The 17865-nt window shown below is 50.8% G+C and overlaps 1 protein-coding gene across 2 annotated transcripts; it reads left to right on the plus strand.

Moving 5' to 3' along the window:
* The first annotated feature begins 1036 nt into the window (after positions 1–1036).
* Positions 1037–17817, plus strand: Lto1 (LTO1 maturation factor of ABCE1). 2 transcript variants are annotated; one of them, XM_050137092.1, is made up of 5 exons: positions 1037–1242; positions 2798–2903; positions 4223–4293; positions 6302–6416; positions 6707–17817. In XM_050137092.1, the coding sequence occupies exons 1-5, from the start codon at positions 1151–1153 to the stop codon at positions 6773–6775; spliced, it is 453 nt and encodes a 150-aa protein (XP_049993049.1). In that variant the 5' UTR covers positions 1037–1150; the 3' UTR covers positions 6776–17817. The 2 variants fall into 2 exon arrangements, with proteins under 2 accessions (XP_049993049.1, XP_049993048.1); XM_050137091.1 differs by having other exon boundaries at positions 1039–1242; positions 6299–6416.
* The last annotated feature ends 48 nt before the right edge of the window (positions 17818–17865 follow it).

Consider the following 17865-nt stretch of genomic DNA (forward strand, 5'->3'; position numbering starts at 1 on the left):
TTTTAGACGTCTTTTGCTGTCATGGTGGGTGCTGCCGTAGTGACACCTTGTCCTCCTTGGTGCCTAATCTTGTATGATAAGAATTTTCTTTTCTTTTTTTTTTTTTTTTCTGATTTATGTGCACCCGAGGGCTCCTGGTACCTCACGTGTCCGTCTTGACAGCCTGGCATACTCTTTAAAGCTCTGCTTTGGAAGGTAGCTCTGATGGAAATGGACTAACTTCAGTTTCTGCCTTTTGGAGAGTGGGTGCCCATGAGATCGGGAGCGCTTAGACAGAGTGGCTCCTCCTGCTGGCAAGCCCTTCGGTGCCACCTGATACTTGACTGTGTATGAAATACTTCAGTTTTGCTTTAAATACTGGCAGCAAGAGCCAGCATTCGGGGTTGGGGATTTAGCTCAGTGGTAGAGCGCTTGCCTAGCAAGCGCAAGGCCCTGGGTTCGGTCCTCAGCTTCAGAAAAAAAAAAAAAAAAAAAAAAAAAAAAAAAAAAAAAAAAAAAAAGACAAAATAACAAAAAGACCAAAAAAAAACAAGGTAACTGGCACACACAACCTTTTTCATTTTCAGAGATCCCCCGCCCCCCAGGACATTTTCCTGGCTGGGGGCAATATTTATTATTTGTCCTTCAGGATGTCGCAGTATCAAATCGGTTCCAGCCCACAGAAGAGTCTTCTGTGGGGTGTGCAGATGTAGTGATTGACAGCCGGGTGACAGCTGAGGCTGCTGGATGCTCCACCCTCCTCCATGTTGCCTGCAGCTGGGGCCTTTCCTCCACTTCCTGGGAATGGTCCTGTGCTAGATCTTTGATAATTTTTCTCATTTCTTTAAGACCTACGTTTGTAAATTCGGTCCCATTTGTTTGGTTTTTGAAAATAAAAGCTGGTTTCGCCTGGGCCCCGCGCGCGGCACAGCGAAGCATCCCTGCACGGCCGGACCCGCCCCACTCTCAGAGGAGAGGGAGGTGCCTGGGAGGAGGAGCGGGGTCTGCCCATGCGCAGTAAAGATTTTATTTTTATTTTATTTTTTTTGGCTTCTTTCGCTTGCCGTCCTTACCCGCCGTGCTCCGCGCAGCACACGTGGAAGTGGCTTCCTCCAGCTGACAAGCCGGGCGGTTGTAGCCGTTCCTCGCCGGCTGGCGACTACTACACAGAATGGCAGAAGTGCGAGAGCCCGGGGAGAACCGGGCCGCTGCCATGGCTGTGGAGCAGGACATGTTCGACGCCGTCGTGATGGCGGATGAGAGGTAGGCAGCGGCCCAGTTCCGCCCCGCCCCGGCAGCTGCTTGGCGGAGTCCCGCTGTCCTCGGGGACACCCGCCTTCGCCATCTGCGAGCTGCCACATCTTCTTGTTCTTTAATTGCTGCACATACGGCAGTATTCATGGACCTGCTGATGGATGTGTCGGGCAGGCCCCTTTGGATGTGGAAAGTTCCCCGGGGAAATGCCTGGGCGGAACGGTGGTCCAGGGCATCTTGGCCTTTCCTGGACGGCTGCTCACCTCTCCGGGGTGACTGCTCGATCTCTGTTTAGGGAGTGGGGTCCTGACATCTGTGAAGGCAGAAGAGCTCCCCAGGCCACCCACCTGCCAAGTGGGGAGCTGTTCACCCCTCATGGGGGCTTCCAGAGCATTCCTTCCACAGTGCAGACTTCAAGTTACTGCCAATTTTTGGTTGATTCCTCAGAGACAATACCATCTAGTCAGAGCATCGTAGTGCTGGCATACTGTGATGATCTTTCGGATATTTTCTGTTACTCCTGCATCCTGGGGGTGTTTTAGAAACAGAGACTTGAGTTAGGATGGCATGTAGGCTCAGCTACACCGACTCTTTTTGAAAAGTAGATTTCTAGTGTGGACTAAGCTTGCTTGAGTTTGTATTTTTACATTTTTCTTGTGGGTTCTTGTGCTCTGCCGGTTTGAAAGTCACTCGTGAATCCTACCCACGGTTGGGTCCCTAGGGGTTGGGGCTGTAGCTCAGTTTGTACAGTGCTTTTCATAGCATGCATGAAGCCCATACGCATCATGGTTTCACATGGAGGTGGTGGCACACACCTGTAATCTCAGCATTCAAGAAATGGGAAGAGCCGGACGGTGGTAACGCACGCCTACGCACGCCTTTAATCCCAGCACTTGGGGGGCAGAGGCAGGTGGATCTCTGTGAGTTAGAGGCCAGCCTGGTCTACAAGAGTTAGTTCCAGAACAGGCTCCAAAGCCACAGAGAAACCCTGTCCCGAAAACAAACAAACAAACAAAAAACCCCAATAAAACAAAACAGCAACAACAACAAAAAAGAAATGGAAAGAGTTACTTGACGGAGGTTGGCGTGGGCTGCATAGTGAGAGCTGTCTCGGCAATGGGGCTGAAGCACAATAATGGGCCAGAGAGAAGAAGAGCTAGACCTAGAACCTGCATAGTGAGAGCTGTCTCAGCAATGGGGCTGGGGCACAATAATGGGCCAGAGAGCAGAAGAGCTAAACCTAGAACCTACATAGTGAGAGCTGTCTCAGCAATGGGGTGGGGCACAGTAATGGGCCAGGGGCACAGTAATGGGCCAGAGAGCAGAAGAGCTAGACCTAGAACCTGCATAGTGAGAGCTGTCTTAGCAGTAGGGCTGGGGCACAGTAATGGGCCAGAGAGTAGAGAGCTGGGATTAAAGGCACGTGCCACCACCTGGCATGACTTGAATTTTAACCCTTTCTTCCTGTATTCTGCTGTGTCCTGTGGGAATCTAGATAATGTAAGGTGGGAAGATTTTTCAAGGAACAGTGTCTTACCTGATGAAGTGTGTTTCTCTGTCACAGATTCCATGGGGAGGGATATCAGGAAGGCTATGAAGAAGGCAGCAGCTTGGGGATCGTCGAAGGAAGGCAGTATGGCACATTACATGGAGCCAAAATTGGATCTGAGGTAAGTGGGAGGGCCACTTAGAAAGAACTTCATAGATGAGTGTAGTGATCCATCCTCTGTCACAGGGGATCCATTCTGCGATCCCAGACTCAGAAAACTGAGGCAGGAGTCCTAGGCCAGCCTGGGCTAAAGAGTGAGCTACTGCCTCAAAAAACAGATGCTGAGGAAGTAGCTCAGTGGCAGAGGATGTACCCAGCATGCTTAGCCATAACTTTGAAACATTGCCTAGAGCAGCAGTTCTCAACCTAATGCTGCAACCTTTGCAAACAGTTCCTCATGTTGTGGTGGCCCCCCAACCATAAAATTATTTTGTTTCTACTTCATAACTATAATATTGCTACTGTTATGAATCATAATGTATACATATCTGACATGTGACCCCAAAGGGGTCAAGACTCAAGTTGAAAATCAGTGGCCTAGAGGAAAAGAACAAAGGCATGGATCATTTTCCTCTACAGTTGCTTCCTTTGCTGTTGAAGCCAAAGCATCTAATCACTTCCTACTGCAAGGCCTTTGGTGGGGATTCATAGACCAGACAGAAAATTCTTAGCACAGAACCACCAAAGTATGTTATAGGAGTAGCACAGTGCTGTCTTGCGTCTTCAGCCAGCTCAGTCCTCACCCAGAGGGGTGCCATGTTTACAGTGGAATTCCATAAGCCCCATAGTTTTTCTCCTCTTGCCTTTGTCCTCTTACAGATCACTGACCCTGACTGGCTGAGGAGGTCATGACAGTATCAGGTACCTGATGCCACGAAACAGACTGGTGGGCCTAAAACAACCATCTTTGGTTATGTCACACAGTGTCTGACGGTCAGCAGGGCTCCAGTCTCATTTGCAGGCTTGGCTGGACCAGGGAATCTCTTCCCGAGGTAGCACACCCTGTAACTGGTGTCCTTTGCTCAGGTGTCCTCATGACACCCCAGAGCAAGTAGCCTGTGAGAACAAGACAGAAGTGGCATTGCTTTTTCTACCCAGCCCCAGGAACTAGACAACTCTTTCTTCCTCTGTGTCCTCAGAAGCTGAGCACACTCCTCTCCTCTGTTCTGTTGTGCATACATGAACCCGGGACAAGGGGCAAGGAGCCAGCCCACAGCATCATATAGAGGATGAGCATCACTGCTGTCATTTTGGGGCCTGGCTCACCCGCTGGGGTTGTCACCATTCAGTTTCCATTGCCCAAAAACTCAAAGGTTCCAGAATAGCTGAAGAAGCCTTGTGGCAGCCCTCTGTCCGGCCCTGAGCTTTGAGATCTTGGTAACTGGTGTGGTGTGGCTGATTGCTTACCGCCTTCACTCTGGGCTGGTTTTCAATTCACAGATTGGGTGCTACCGTGGCTTTGCTCTTGCATGGAAGTATCTCCTACACAGTGGTGCATGCGAGAAAGACAGGTGAGGCTGAGGCTCCCTTTCTCCTTTCCTCCCCACCCCTTTCCCTTCCACCCCTTTCCCTCCCCCCCCATTTTCCTCCCACCTCCCATCAGCATGCCATCAGTGAAAAGGCCGGGAGGAACTCTGAGTGTTCCTAATGTGTGCATAGGTATCTGTGTCATTCATTCATACAGAAAATAGTAATGGCCAACTTGACTTTGTTATTCAAAGAATAATAAGTAAAATGTGACAGGTACCTCATGGGTACTTGATGAGCGCTGTGTGATGTCACACCTAGGGTAATGTCAGGTGGATCCTATTTCCTGTCCATTTCTCACTTAGGCGTCTGATAACAGACTGCAGTACTGTCAATGAAACGAGGCCTCGGAAATGCTGGCTGTGCCAGACGTGGTGGTGTACGCCTTTATTTCAGCAGAGACAGGCAGATCTCTATGAATTCAAGGGTAACTTGGTCTACATAGGAGTTCCAGTACAGCAAGGACCAGAGAGGAGAAAAAGAAAGAAATGCTGGCTTTGTTGTCCATGGTGTCTCATAGCCAACCAGAACACAGTATTATCTTTTTGGGAGGCAGGGGCTTATATTATGGCCCAGACTGGCCTTTAGCTCACAGCCATCCTTCTGTCTCAGCCTCTTATATCCTGGGCTCACAGACATGTACCACCACAGCCAGCCAGAAGTCATCCTGAAGTCATCCTTTTTGTAACACACACAGTTCCTAGTGATTGTCACTGTTCTTTGAGCTGTGTTAGCTTTGGTACCTTGCCTTACTGTGTTCTTCCCGCCTTGGTCCTGTGAGCTGCCCCATCTGCCTGCTTCCCGAGGCTGGGAGGGAGCCCTGAAGTGAAAGGCATATTTCCCTCGTGTGCAGAAGCATAGGGTTAGGCTGGCATTCTGTAGTCTTCCTATAGCTCCTGGCCTGGTATAGGAGGGCCCAGAGGAGGGTATTAGCAAACCAAGCAAAGAGGATGGCAGCTCCCTGCCTGTAGGACTCACCCTTTTGTTTGACACTTTGAGTGTCTAGGACTCATACCACGCTCATATTCAAAAGTAAGAACAAGGTATTTGTGACTAATTGTGGGGTTCTGGGGTTCTCGCTCTGATTATCCACTACATGATTTACTGGCTTCTCTTTGTTTTTTGAGACAGGGTTCCTCTGTGTAGCCCTGGCTCTCCTGGAACTTGCTCTGTAAACCAGGCTGGCCTCAAACTCACAGAGATCTGCCCACCTCTGTCTCCTGAGTGCTGGGATTAAAGGAATTCATACTATGCGGCATTTTTTTTCCTTTTTCCTCCTTTTGTGAAATTTGAGACAAGGTCTATTTAGTCCAGACTGTCCTGGAACTCATTATTTAGATCAGGCTGGCCTCAAACTCAAAGAGATCGGACACTGGAGAGATAGCTCAGAGGTTAAGAACACTGACTGCTCTTCCAGAGGTCCTGAGTTCAATTCCCAGCAACCACATGGTGGCTCACAGCCATCTATAATGAGGTCTGGTGCCCTCTTCTGGCATGCAAGCATACATGGAAGGAATGTTGTATACATAATAAATAAATAAACTTTAAAAAAACAAACAAACAAAAAAAACCTCAAAGAGATCCTTCTGCCATTGCCCTCTGAGTGCTGGGAATAAAGACTTGGGTCACCATGCCTGGCTCTCTATTTGTGTTTTTAGTGTGAGCAGGTGAGAGGCAAGGTCCTTAACTTCGTGGCTTTAGGAGTGGCCAGGCCGACTGATCCTGGAGGAATGATGTTGGCTATTCATGCCACCACTGGTGGCAGTTACAGCCGAGACCGACTGCCATCCTTTTGCGGTGGTCTCCCTTGCTCCAGCCTGCAGTTCCCCAGGTGGGGGTAGGGGCCCTGTGGTGAGTGGTTGCTCTACAGCAGGTGGAGGCCAGCACTGCCAGGAGCAGAGAGGCAGCTTAGCCTGCCCACTGCTCTGAGATGTGATGAAGGATGGAGTAGGGCCTTGGGTGACAGCCTCTCTCCCCCATGCATCGCAGCAGGAAGATGAAGGTGGTGGAGGCGCTGATCACACTGCTGCAGCACTTCCCCTTTGATGACCCCACCTACGAGAGGCTCCATGAAGACCTGGACATAATCAGAGGGAAATTCAGACAGGTTTGTGCTCCATAGCCTCTGTCTGGGGTGTGCCTGAGTGCACTGTAACAGCAGGGCGGGTGCAGGCCTTAAGGTTTGTGTGATGGCTGTGCTGGGCAGCATGTGTCCGGGCCTCATTCCCCTGCCCCTTGTAGGAAGACTGAGATAGGCTGGGGACGGTGTGTTGACATTGCCTGTGGGGTGGTGCTGGGATAGGGAAAGTGGGGCTAGCAGAGGTGTGTCCTCAGCCTGACAGAAGTCCAGGGGTGTGAGACTCTGTTGGTGAGACACCATCTCTTGGGTACTTTCAGCTATGCTCACTGCTCAACGTGCAGCCAGACTTCAGGGTGACCGCGGGAACCTCCAGACTTGCGTTTTGAGGACTCAGAAGAGCAGATGTCTGCACATATAATGTCAGTGATTAAAGGCAGCCTGAGTGGCCCTCATTGTTCTGTGAGAGGACCAGTGTGGCCTCTTCCCTAGGCTCTTGCTGGCTGGCTGGCCGAGGTAACACTACCCTGCCTTCTGCACAGGGTCCTGGCAGCACCCTCAAGAGATTGCTCGCCGCTGGCCAGAGTGAGTGGCTTTGTCATCCCAGTGGTCCTGGGTTGGATCACCCTGAGGGTAGGACTCAGGCAGGCTGATGTAAAAGCCCTTATTGGGGAGCCGCAGCAGGTTCTCTGCTGTGTGCTGAGCTTCTGCTGACCACACTTGGGCTTCCTTTGGTTCACTCCGCCCCCCTGGAGTCCCAGAGGTGGGTGCCATTCCACTTTAGAGGTGATGAAGTAGACCCACCTAGTGTAACAGCCTGCCATCAGAGCTGCCTGCTACCCCAGATCCACGTCCTGCAGTGCCATACAGTGCCTCTGCCTTGAACGTGTGTCGTCATTGCCTGCACCACTGGGACCCTGTCCTCTGCTGCAGAAGGCCCAGATTCCTGCAGTGCGTACAGGGGTACAGGGTTCAGACTCCATTGGGCTTGGTTTGCCTCTGGATGCCCAGCTGAGAAGGCAAGGCCAGTCAGATCCCTAGGAAGCCGAGGCATGGCTTTCACGCTGTCCCCAAGTGTGGAATGAGCTCTACACATTAAGAATTGGCCGCGGGGGGATTACTGGGAACCAGAGCAGGACCAGATGGTGACTGCCACTGTGACTGTCCAGGGGCTTGCCTCTGTGCCACTGCTTCTTTAGCAGCAGCTTGCGAGTCTTGCATGGTGTTCACAGGCAGGTATAAGGTGAGCTAATAGGAGTAGGCTCAGTATATACCATTTCACAGACGTGGACACATGGCAGCATGCGTTGATATGCCCTCCTTTGGGTGGCTCCATTGTACCCTGACTGTCCCTACTTCAGTTCTAGGGCATGATGTGAAGGGGTCACCGTGGATGTGTGCCACTTTGGTTTGGGTTCTTTTTTTTTTTTTTTTTTTTTTTTTTTTATTTTCTTTTAGAAACAGAGTCACTGTGTAGCTCAAGCTGGCCTTGAAGTGTGATCCTCCTACCTCAGCCTTATGAGTGCTGGGATCTCAGGCCTGTGGCCCTAGCACACTGTTTTTAATATCATTTCATAGCATCTTGATAGAGTAGGTACAGCTGGAGCTCTTCCCTCGTTCCGTCAGCCCAGCCTAGCCAGAGAGGGATGGTGTTGGTGCTTGAGGCCCGGGGTGCCACGCATCTGGCTTCCTGAGCCAGGCAGTGGCCTCTCTGGAGTCTCAGACCATCCTCCAGCTGCTCCCAGGATCAGGGGTGCTCTTCAGTGAGCTTCTCTGGGTGCTGAGCTCAGAGAGCTGTGGCTACTGTTTTGATCATAGTTTACTTTTCTTTTTGGAGAAAAGAATAAATGATGTGTTTTACAGCGACAGTCTGTCTGGTATCATTGTACTGACAGCTGCTGCAGTCCTCCAGTACCAAGATGCTGATGTCAGGATCTCTGTTCAGAGATGTGGGCCCAGCATTCCAGCCACATTCTGCCCTGGATTTGCTACCATAGGTAGCAGTTACTAGTTCCTCTCTTGTCTCTGCCCCCTTTCCCTCTCAGCTTTGTCTGTTCCCCCATTCCCCTTACCTTGTAGATAGGTGTTAGAGTTCCCACCCGTCAGCATTGCCACAGCCACCTGTCTGATACCTCCTGTGTTCTCAAGAGCCCCATCCAATCCCCAGCATGCTTTGGTTACCCCAAAGGTCTTCTGGATCACAGTATAGACAGTGCAGAGGAGCATTCTGCCATGTGGGTGTGCCCTCCCTTCCCCCGCTGATATGGCTGTGTCTACTGTGAAAGGTGACATAGTCATGAAAAGGTTGCTACTTCTAAATGTCATCCCACGCAGGTGATACTCGGAACTGCCATAGACAACCACAGGGAGCTGCAGTGAAGCTGCACCTCAGTGTGGTAGAGTGGCACCCATGGAACGTGTGTCCTTAATGTCACTACTGAGCTGCGAGCTAATTGCCTGCCTTCTCAGACCATGTCCTGTGAGCTCTAAGTGTCTCCACTGCTGGACTGTTTTCTGTCACCCATCTTACCATGTTCTGGCCGGCTCTCTGGCAGAGTGGCTTTGCTATGACTTTAGCTTTGATGCCATCCCCTATGAGCGGCAGTGTGTCACATGCTGGAGGCCAGAGGTGTCTGGATTGGCTCCTCCCAAGTCTCTCTGCTGAGCCTGCTGCCCGTGTCTCCTGCACAGCTGTGTCCTGACTGAATAGGGACTACCAGTGATCTCATTCTCCCTTAGTCACCTACAGATTTATCTGCAGTCACAGGGCAGGGCTTGTGACCGCCAGCTCTGCAGGATCTGGAATCACCTAGGAGACACATCTCTGTGCATGGCTGTGAGGGTGTTTCCAGAGAGGCTTAGCTGAGGAGGGAAGACCCACCCTGAGTGTGCTGTGTCCCATGAACTGGAGAAAGCAAGCTGGGCGCCAGTGTACATGTCTCTCTGCCTCCGGACTGGATACAATGTGAGCGTCTGCCTCGGGCTCCTGTTGCCATGCCTCCCCACCCTGATAGCTGCCACCTTATTAACTGTGGCCCCATAAACTCCTTCATCCTTTAGCTTGCCACTTTGGGGGATTTTGTCACAGCAAGGATGAGAAAACTCACTAAATACAGGGCCTCAGACCTGCAAAAGTACCGTGTGACCTCTAACAGGCAGCCTTTTTGCGGCTATGGTACCAATTTCAGCCCGAGGCTAAATGCAGAATGAAGTTCTTCCCTGTAAAGCTAGTGTTAGTGAGGAGTTTTTAAAATATAAAGATTATTGCTGAGCGATGGTGGCACACCCCTTAAATCCCAGCACTTGGGAGGCAGAGGCAGACTGATCTCTGAGTCAGAGGCCAGCCTGGTGTACAGAGTGAGTTCCAGGATAGCCAGGCTACACAGAGAAACCCAGTTTTGAGAAACCAATATATAAATAAATCAGCACAGAGGAAATTTATTTGCTACAGAAGGACAAAGGTCAGAAAATAAGAGACAAAGACAGGAGATAGAAGATGAGGGAAAGGAACAAAGGAGAGGGGTAGGGGAATCTGTCCCAGAGGGACGAAGGATTGTCTCTGGAGAGGAGGTAGACATGGCCCATAGGCAAATGGCAGTTTATAAAGATTAGAGGGGGAAACTCTGTGTTAGGATGAAGTGTTTTGTTTTGATTGGGCGTGTTAATTAGGGCAGCCAAAAAGGGCTTTTGATTGCTGGACTTCAATACTTTGATAACTGGACCTTGGTAATCAGCCTGGGGTTTGTGTGGTCAAATAAGGGGAATAGACCTTGGTGGCTAGCTTTAGGAATGAATTTAATAGTTCAGCAAAGCAGAGGGAATGGGAAGGGCAAGGCCTGCCAGAGCCATGTTGGCCATGCTCGGGCCTGCTAGAGTTCCTTCAGTGTGTATGAGGTTTTTACTTGCACCGCATGGTGGCAGTGCATGCAGAGATCAGAAGAGGGCATCGGATGCCTTAGGACTGGAGTTACAGAAGGTTGTGAGCCACCACGTGCACTGGGACCAAAGCTGGGTCCTCTGCAAAAGCAACAAGCACTCTTTTGTTGTTGTTGTTGTTGTTGTTTTTTAATTTTTTTTTTGTTTTTGTTTTTCAAGACAGGGTTTCTCTGTGGTTTTGGAGCCTGTCATGGAACTAGCTCTTGTAGACCAGGCTGGTCTCGAACTCACAGAGATCCGCCTGCCTCTGCCTCCCGAGTGCTGGGATTAAAGGCGTGCGCCACCACCGCCCGGCTGTTGTTTTTTTTTTTTTTTTTAAAAGGATTTATTTATTTCTTATGTATACAGTGTTCTGCCTGCATGTGTGCTTGCAGACCAGAGGAGGGCACCGGATCTCATTACAAATGGCTATGAGCCACCATGGGGTTGCTGGGAATTGAACTCAGGACCCCTGGAAGAGCAGCAAGCACTCTTAACTGCTGAGCCATCTCTCCAGCCCTGTAGTCAAGTTTGATTTTGTAGAATTGTAGTTTTGAGACACAAGCAAGGTTAAACACCCCAGAAGCTCTGGCTGGGTGCTTTCAACCCCACAGTGGCTAGTAATGGAGCACCCCACATTCTAAAACAGTGGTTCTCAGCCTTCTTAATGCTGCGACCCTTTAATACAGTCTTCATGTTATGGTGACCCCCAACCATAAGATTACTTTCGTTACTACTTCATAACTGTAATTGCTACTGTTATCAATTGTAATGTTAGATCAGGTTGGCCTCGAACTCACAAGAGATCCACTTGCCTCTGCCTCCCTATTGCTGGGATTAAAGATGTCTGCCACTACCGCCTGGCTTAGTCCTGACTTTTCTATACCACTACTCCACTACTTAGTCTCCATGTGCAAGACTAAGGATGGCAACATGGGCTGGCGGAGTGACTGTGAATGGCTGCACAAAGCACAGCAGGCAAGAGTAGTTTTTGCCAACTGCTCCAGACTGGTTTCAGGCTTGGCTGAGCCCATGCTAGGTCTTGTATTTAGCAGATCCAGGAAAACACAGGTTTATAAAGAAGGAACCCATATCAGGAGGAACAGTGACTGAAGGGGCTGTCAGATGCTCCAGACCCTTCTGTGGGGGTCCTTCCTCCTTCCCTCCCTCACTTCCTTCCTTCTTTCTTTCATTCCTTTGAGACAAAGTTTCTCTGTGTAGCCCTGGCTATCCTGAAACTCGCTCTGTAGACCAGGCTGGCCTTAAACTTTTTTNTTTTTTTTTTTTTTTTTTTTTGGTTTTTCGAGACAGGGTTTCTCTGTGGTTTTGGAGCCTGTCCTGGAACTAGCTCTTGTAGACCAGGCTGGTCTCGAACTCACAGAGATCCGCCTGCCTCTGCCTCCCGAGTGCTGGGATTAAAGCTGGCCTTAAACTTGATCCACCTGCCTCTGCCTCCCAAGTGCTGGGATTAAAGGCATGTAACCACCAACCACCCAACCTGTGGGATCTTTCATGATGAACACCACTGCCTTCTGGGAGCACAGAGATAGGGGAGCACTCACCCTGTAGGTAGGTGACTTCCTAGATGGGGTCTTCATAGCCTCTATTGGAGAATATGCATCAGTGAGCCCCAGGGGTCTGAAGACAGGACTAAAGATTTGGAAGTGCTGGTGCAGTTCTCCTAGCAGGGGCCTTACTGTTGCCAGTGGGCGTTGTACCCTTGAAAAACGAGCTCCCAAGCCTGCTCTCAAGCGCAGGGGCCTGCTGCTGGTCCACTGCATCTGCTTGGCAGCAGGGTCTTAGCAGTCCTGTCCAGCTGGAGTTTGCTTGTGTTTATACTTGGGTGAGGAAGGCCTGCTCAAGCGTGGCTGGGGCCTGTCATACTTGTTTTTATTGCTGTGAAGAGACACAATGACCCACAGCAACTCTTATAAAGAAAATACTTAATTGGGGTGGCTCACTTACAGTTTCAGGGATTCATTCCATTATCATCATGACTGGGATCATGGTGGTGTGTAAACAGACGTGGTGCTGGAGAAGTAGCTGAAGTCTTACGTCTTATAGGCAACAGGAAGTTGACTGAGACATTGGGTGGTATCCTGAGCATAGAGAACCTGAAAGCCTGCCCCCACAGTGACACACTTCCTCCAGCAAGGCCACACCCATCCCAAACAAAACCATACCTATGTTACTCCTGAGACTCTGAGGGCCAATTACATTCAAACTTCCACACTCGGTATCAGCTAAGAGTTGGGAAGCATCTGGCTCCTTAAAAGGGGGGGGGGGTCATGAAGAGGAGGCTATGCAGCATACAGACCTAAGGAGGCCTGCAAACAGGAGGGCTCCAGGTGAGTAACACCAAGGCTGGCCAGGAACCCTCCAGAAGCAGGGCTGGCCCAGCCATACCCAGCTTTACCTTTAGCCCCCTGAAGAGAGTCAGCTCATGCTGTTCAAATCATGTCATTAGTCAAGGATGACCCAGGACACTGACACCAGGTCCCTCTCCCTGTCAGAGCTGTTATTTCTTCCTGGAACTTGGAATGTAGAGCAGGCTGGCCTTAATCTTGGAGAGATCTGCCTGCCTCTGCCTCCTGAGTGCTGGGGTTAGAGGCGCGTACCACCACTGCCTGGCTGGCTTTATGTTCATAAAAAATTGTTCAGTGAAATTTGTCTTGGGATTAGGACAGAATTTTCACCAATGTCTGAACTGGCTTTAAGCACTCTTATTCTGTGTTTTGTGTGAAGTGGCACTTTTAGCACTGACCATTATAAAATCAAAACTTTTTTTATTTTCGAGACAGGGATTCTCTGTAGCTTTTGGTTCCTGCCCTGGAACTATAAAATCAAAATGTTTAACCAAAAAAATGTTTGACTCTTAAAAGATGTTGAATATTCAGCCAAGATTTATTTTTTATTTTAATTTAATTTTATATGTATGCATGTTTTGTCTGCATGTATGTCTATACCATGCTTATACCGGGTACCCACGCAGGTTAGAAGGTGTCAGATCCCTGGACTGGTGTTAGAGATGGGTGAGCTGCCATGTGGGAACCAAACCTGGGTCTTCTGGAAGAGCAGCCAGTGCTCTTAACCGCTGGGCCATCTGTCAGCCCCTAAAGGATTCTCTTGACTGGGTTAGTTGAGATGGGAATACCCACACTAAGTATGGTAGGCACCATCCCTTGGGCTGGAGTCCTGGCGAGAGCAAGCTGAGTGCCCGTGTTCATCTTTTCCTGCTTCCCCTGTGATGTAATGTGAACAGCTGCTTGGAGCTTCTGCTGTCGTGCTTTTCCCACCATGATGGACCGCACCTTCACCCATGAGCCAGATAAAACTTTTCCCCTCCACTTGCACTTATCTGGTGTTTATCACAGCAGCAGAAAAGGGAACTGAGGCAGGTGTCCAGAAAGACCCAGTTGTCAGAGACTTGGCCTAGCCACTTGGGACAGAATAAGGGAAGGAAGGGTGCCCTGAGCCCTGAGCAGGGAGGCCCCACACAGATGACCCCAAGGGTGAGCTTGCTCAGTTTTAAAGTGGCTCCCAGCTGACAGGCTGTCTCAGCTGTCTCTTGGGGACAATTCAAAGGCTTAATGGATGCCACAGTCTAAGAGGCTCAAGACCCACTGAAGCCCCTTCAGCAGAGCATTCTGTATTCTCACTCCATCCTTCTTATGTGCCCTGTGAGTAACAATGCCCCCAGATGCGGGCCCCGAGGTCTGCAGCCCTGAGCTGCCTGCCCACCATCCCCACCACCCGAGGCTTTTGTCTGCTGGCCCTGTAGTGTGGTGCTGAGCTGCGGGGGCTCTGTGGGCCAGGGAGCTGGGAAGGGATTAGAGGTCCTGCTCTTGCTTTGCCCTCTTGCACAACCCTTTGATCAAAGACATTCCTGGGATGACAGCCCTGAGAGGCCAGCTCAGCTCAGCCAGGGGTACCGCATCCCACCAGTACTGTGCTGTGGCCCTGCGGGGCCCCTGTATACAAGCCTGTCTACCTCGTGTTAAACAGTCTGTGCACACCACCTAAGACACACACAGGCTGTCACAACAGCCCAAGTCCAGGTTTGCCTGGCAGGCACACCTGGCAGTGCCAGCTCCCAACTCTGGCCTTGTGTGGCCTGCACAGCCATGCCACTAAATGCAGAGGCCAGATCCAGTCCTGTGGAGCCTGATAGACATTGTCCGTCTCCTGGACTGCCATGGCAAGGGCTCTGGAGCATCGCAAGGAGGACACACGGTCCCGCTCCTCTGCCTTGTGTCCCATCCCAGAAGTCCTCAGCCCCCACTGCTGGCATCTCGTGGGCCCCAGGAGCCCAGGTACTCTGTAGGGTCAGTGAAGGTGGCTTGCTTTCTAGGACAAAGTGCTGCAGCTGGGCTGGCCTGTGAGCAACAGGTTAACTTCCTCACAGCCCCAGGATGTGAGGTCAGGAGGGGAGGCCACACAGTCACCTGTGTAATGCTATGCAGAAGCTCCACAGAGGCCACACTTTGAGTCCTCTAGGTCAAGCAGAAATGAAGGTTCGGGCAGGTCCAGGCAGTGAAGTAACCTAGAACGGGAGTCAGGAAGCTGAGGTTCACCGAGGCCAGGCAGGTTCAAGACCTTGGCCTGGCTGAGAGGGGTGGGATGGCTCAGCAGGATGGGGGCTCTCTGCATGTAGGAAGCCTGGCCAGGATACTGGGCAAGGATCCGTGGAGCTGGTGGAGGCAGAGAATGGAGAGAGCTGGTCTTTGGGCTTCTGAGAAGAGACAGTTGGGCGGGCCAACTCCCTGAGCCTTTGTTTCTGAGGCTGTCCAAAGGCCACTGTACCATCACCCCATGAACACGAGTGTCTACTCATCCCACTGGGGATTTGCTGTACAGTCTTTTTGTTTTTGTTTTTCGAGACAGTATTTCTGAGTAGCAATGGAGCCAGTCCTGGAACTCACTCTATAGATCAGGCTGGCCTCTGCCTCCTGTGTTCTGGGATTAAAGGCGTGCACTGTCACCACCCAGCCTACCCTCCAGTTTTATCAGCAAAATTCGAGGGTTAGAATCAGAGCCTGGAGGCCATTGGTATCTGGGGTTAACTTCTGAGCCATGTAAAGAGGCTTGGACATCAGCCGTAGCTGGGCACCACAGACCACTGGATAAAGACACAAGCCAATTGCACCTTTAGAGACCACATCATGGTGTGAGCTCTCCGCATTTGATGGTGATGCTTACCCATTCCACTTGGGTGTCCTTCCACGACCACCCTTGATAGGCAATGGTGGAAAACAGCAGCAGCAGCAGCCTGCCTTCCTCTAGTGTATGCTCAGCCCCACACTATTGGTGTCTGCATTCCTAGGACCACTCTGCTGCACTGGCCGCCAGCCTGCTTCATCCCAGCGTAGTTTATTGTGTCTCCCATACTAACCTTCCCATCAGCCCACCTGAATGTGATAAGCTTGCTCTTCGGTGCTTCTAAGATCCAATGGGAAAGCAGCTCTTCCACCTCCCTGCCCTTTGGCCTGTTCCCGGAATGCTGAAGGCCCTATACCAACTCTCCTGGACATGTGTGGTTGTGGGGAGAGCTCTGCCAGTTCCTGGGTCCTCAGCCTTGTAACAGGCTCTGAAGCTCGGATGGAGCTGATACACCTTTCTGGACCCTGCCCTCAGGTAGCCGCTTTGCCCAAGATGAGGACTTCCTAAGTCTTCCTAAGCCACCAGAGGGGACACAGGAGTCTCCAGCTCTAGTATTTCCTTTAAACTCGGGGGTAGGATGCCTGGTAGGGGCTCCATCTGCCTTTGGGTCACGTCCCTTTCTGCTTTCATCTTTGGGTGGCACCATTCAGGCCAGGCATTAACTACATTCCCCATCTTTCAGAAGGGCAGGGGCCAGCCTGGCACCAACACAGCCAACCCGAGACCCAGGTCTTTAGGTGGCTCCCAAATGGCTACATAGGGTGATGGCAGAGGACCCCCAGTGCTAGGGAGAGTCATGCCGCCTATTCCCCAAGGGTTGGCAAACAATGCCAGTCATGAACTGCCACCCAGAGGACGTCAAAGGAGTCCAGCCAGGCCACTCAGGTCCCCTGTAACTGTGTGAAAGGCCACCTTGGGCCTTGGCCCTAACACTCAGCATTGCTCTCTGGGCGTTTGGCAGCACCTAAGGATGGTGATTCACCCAGAGCAAACACCCATTTGTGCCAGACAAGGGGCAGTGAACGCGGGCTCTGTTGATCTTCCATCTGCAAACACACAGGAGGGCAAGCTGGCAGCGACAGACTCAGAGCCGCTTCTCATCAGTGGCTGCCGCCGGTCTCCCTGACGCCAGAGGCTGCCACCTGCAAACACCCTTTCCTTTGGGAACCCCACCCAGGTTGGTCCCACATGGTTATGGTAACAGTGATATATCCCCAATTCCTTTTCCCCAAGGCCCAGAAAACAGACAACACCAAGCTGGGATTTTACCAATTTTATTTCTAGATTTTTTTGTGTCTTTTTTTTTTTCTGGACCATGCTGGTCACAAGTCCGTGCTGGGAAGCGCCATGGTGTGTCAACCAGAAATACACAAACCCAACTTGGCCATCAGCCAGAGCCCCTCAAAGCCTTTCATGTCACAGGGCAGACTCCGTGGACCCACCACCAGCCTTTGGCCTTTTGGCCAAGCCCTCACCCATCACCATGAACACAGTGGCCCTCAAGGGTCTTGCCTGGTTCAAATGCCTCAGCTAGGTTGGTGGTGACCTTGGAGGTGACCATTTTGGTTTGACAGCTAGCTAGGGAATTTGGAGGCCTGCAGCACTGGAGCTGGCTTTGCCGAGGCTGAAGTCTTTAAATTAGCACAATGCTGTAATTAACACAAAACAAGACAGAATACTAGAACCTAACAATAAATGATGCACCGGAGACTCAGAACAAATTCCTCCGGGCCCAGCAGCATGGTGGCATGCACAACAGGCCGCTACAAAAATAACAATATTGATAATTAACAAAGAAAAATACAGTTGTCCCGACTGCTGTGATGCTATATGTCCCAGATCAAATGAAGGGCCCAGCATGACAGGTGCAGGGGGATGATCCCCACCAGACCAGTCCCAGGAGGCAGACTACCCGCCTGCTAGGCCCATGCATGGCTAGGTGAAACATGAGGTATTGTGAACAGGAACCTGTTTTTTTTTTTTTTTTCTTTTTTTGGGAATACAGCGGTAATCACATTAAGCCAAAATTGATCACAACTTAAAAAAAAAGTACAAAAAAAGGGCATCTGTAAATACAATCTTCTATGAGGAAATTAAAACTTGAACATGGCAGTCTATGACATTGTAAAAAAAACAAAACAAAACTGACCCTCCAATAGCAGCGAAAACAATGTGAAAGATACGAAGCGACGCGAATCTGGGTCCGAACGTCCGGGATGCCGGGAGCCATCGGTAGCAGCACTGTGAAAGGAGCCGCAGCCTGTCCCGTGTGGTCCCTACCCTCCACACACTTCCCTCACGTCCTCTCTCCAGCCTCCCGCTTGTCACCTCCCTTCAACACTTTCTAATTAGAAAAGCACAATACAAATTACCTACTGTTGGGGGGGGGGCGGCAAGAATGTGC

Source organism: Alexandromys fortis, unplaced genomic scaffold (assembly GCF_014885135.2).
Source record: "Alexandromys fortis isolate MF-2015 unplaced genomic scaffold, M_Fortis_MF-2015_v1.1 scaffold_3, whole genome shotgun sequence".
NCBI classification, from domain to species: Eukaryota; Metazoa; Chordata; class Mammalia; order Rodentia; family Cricetidae; genus Alexandromys; species Alexandromys fortis.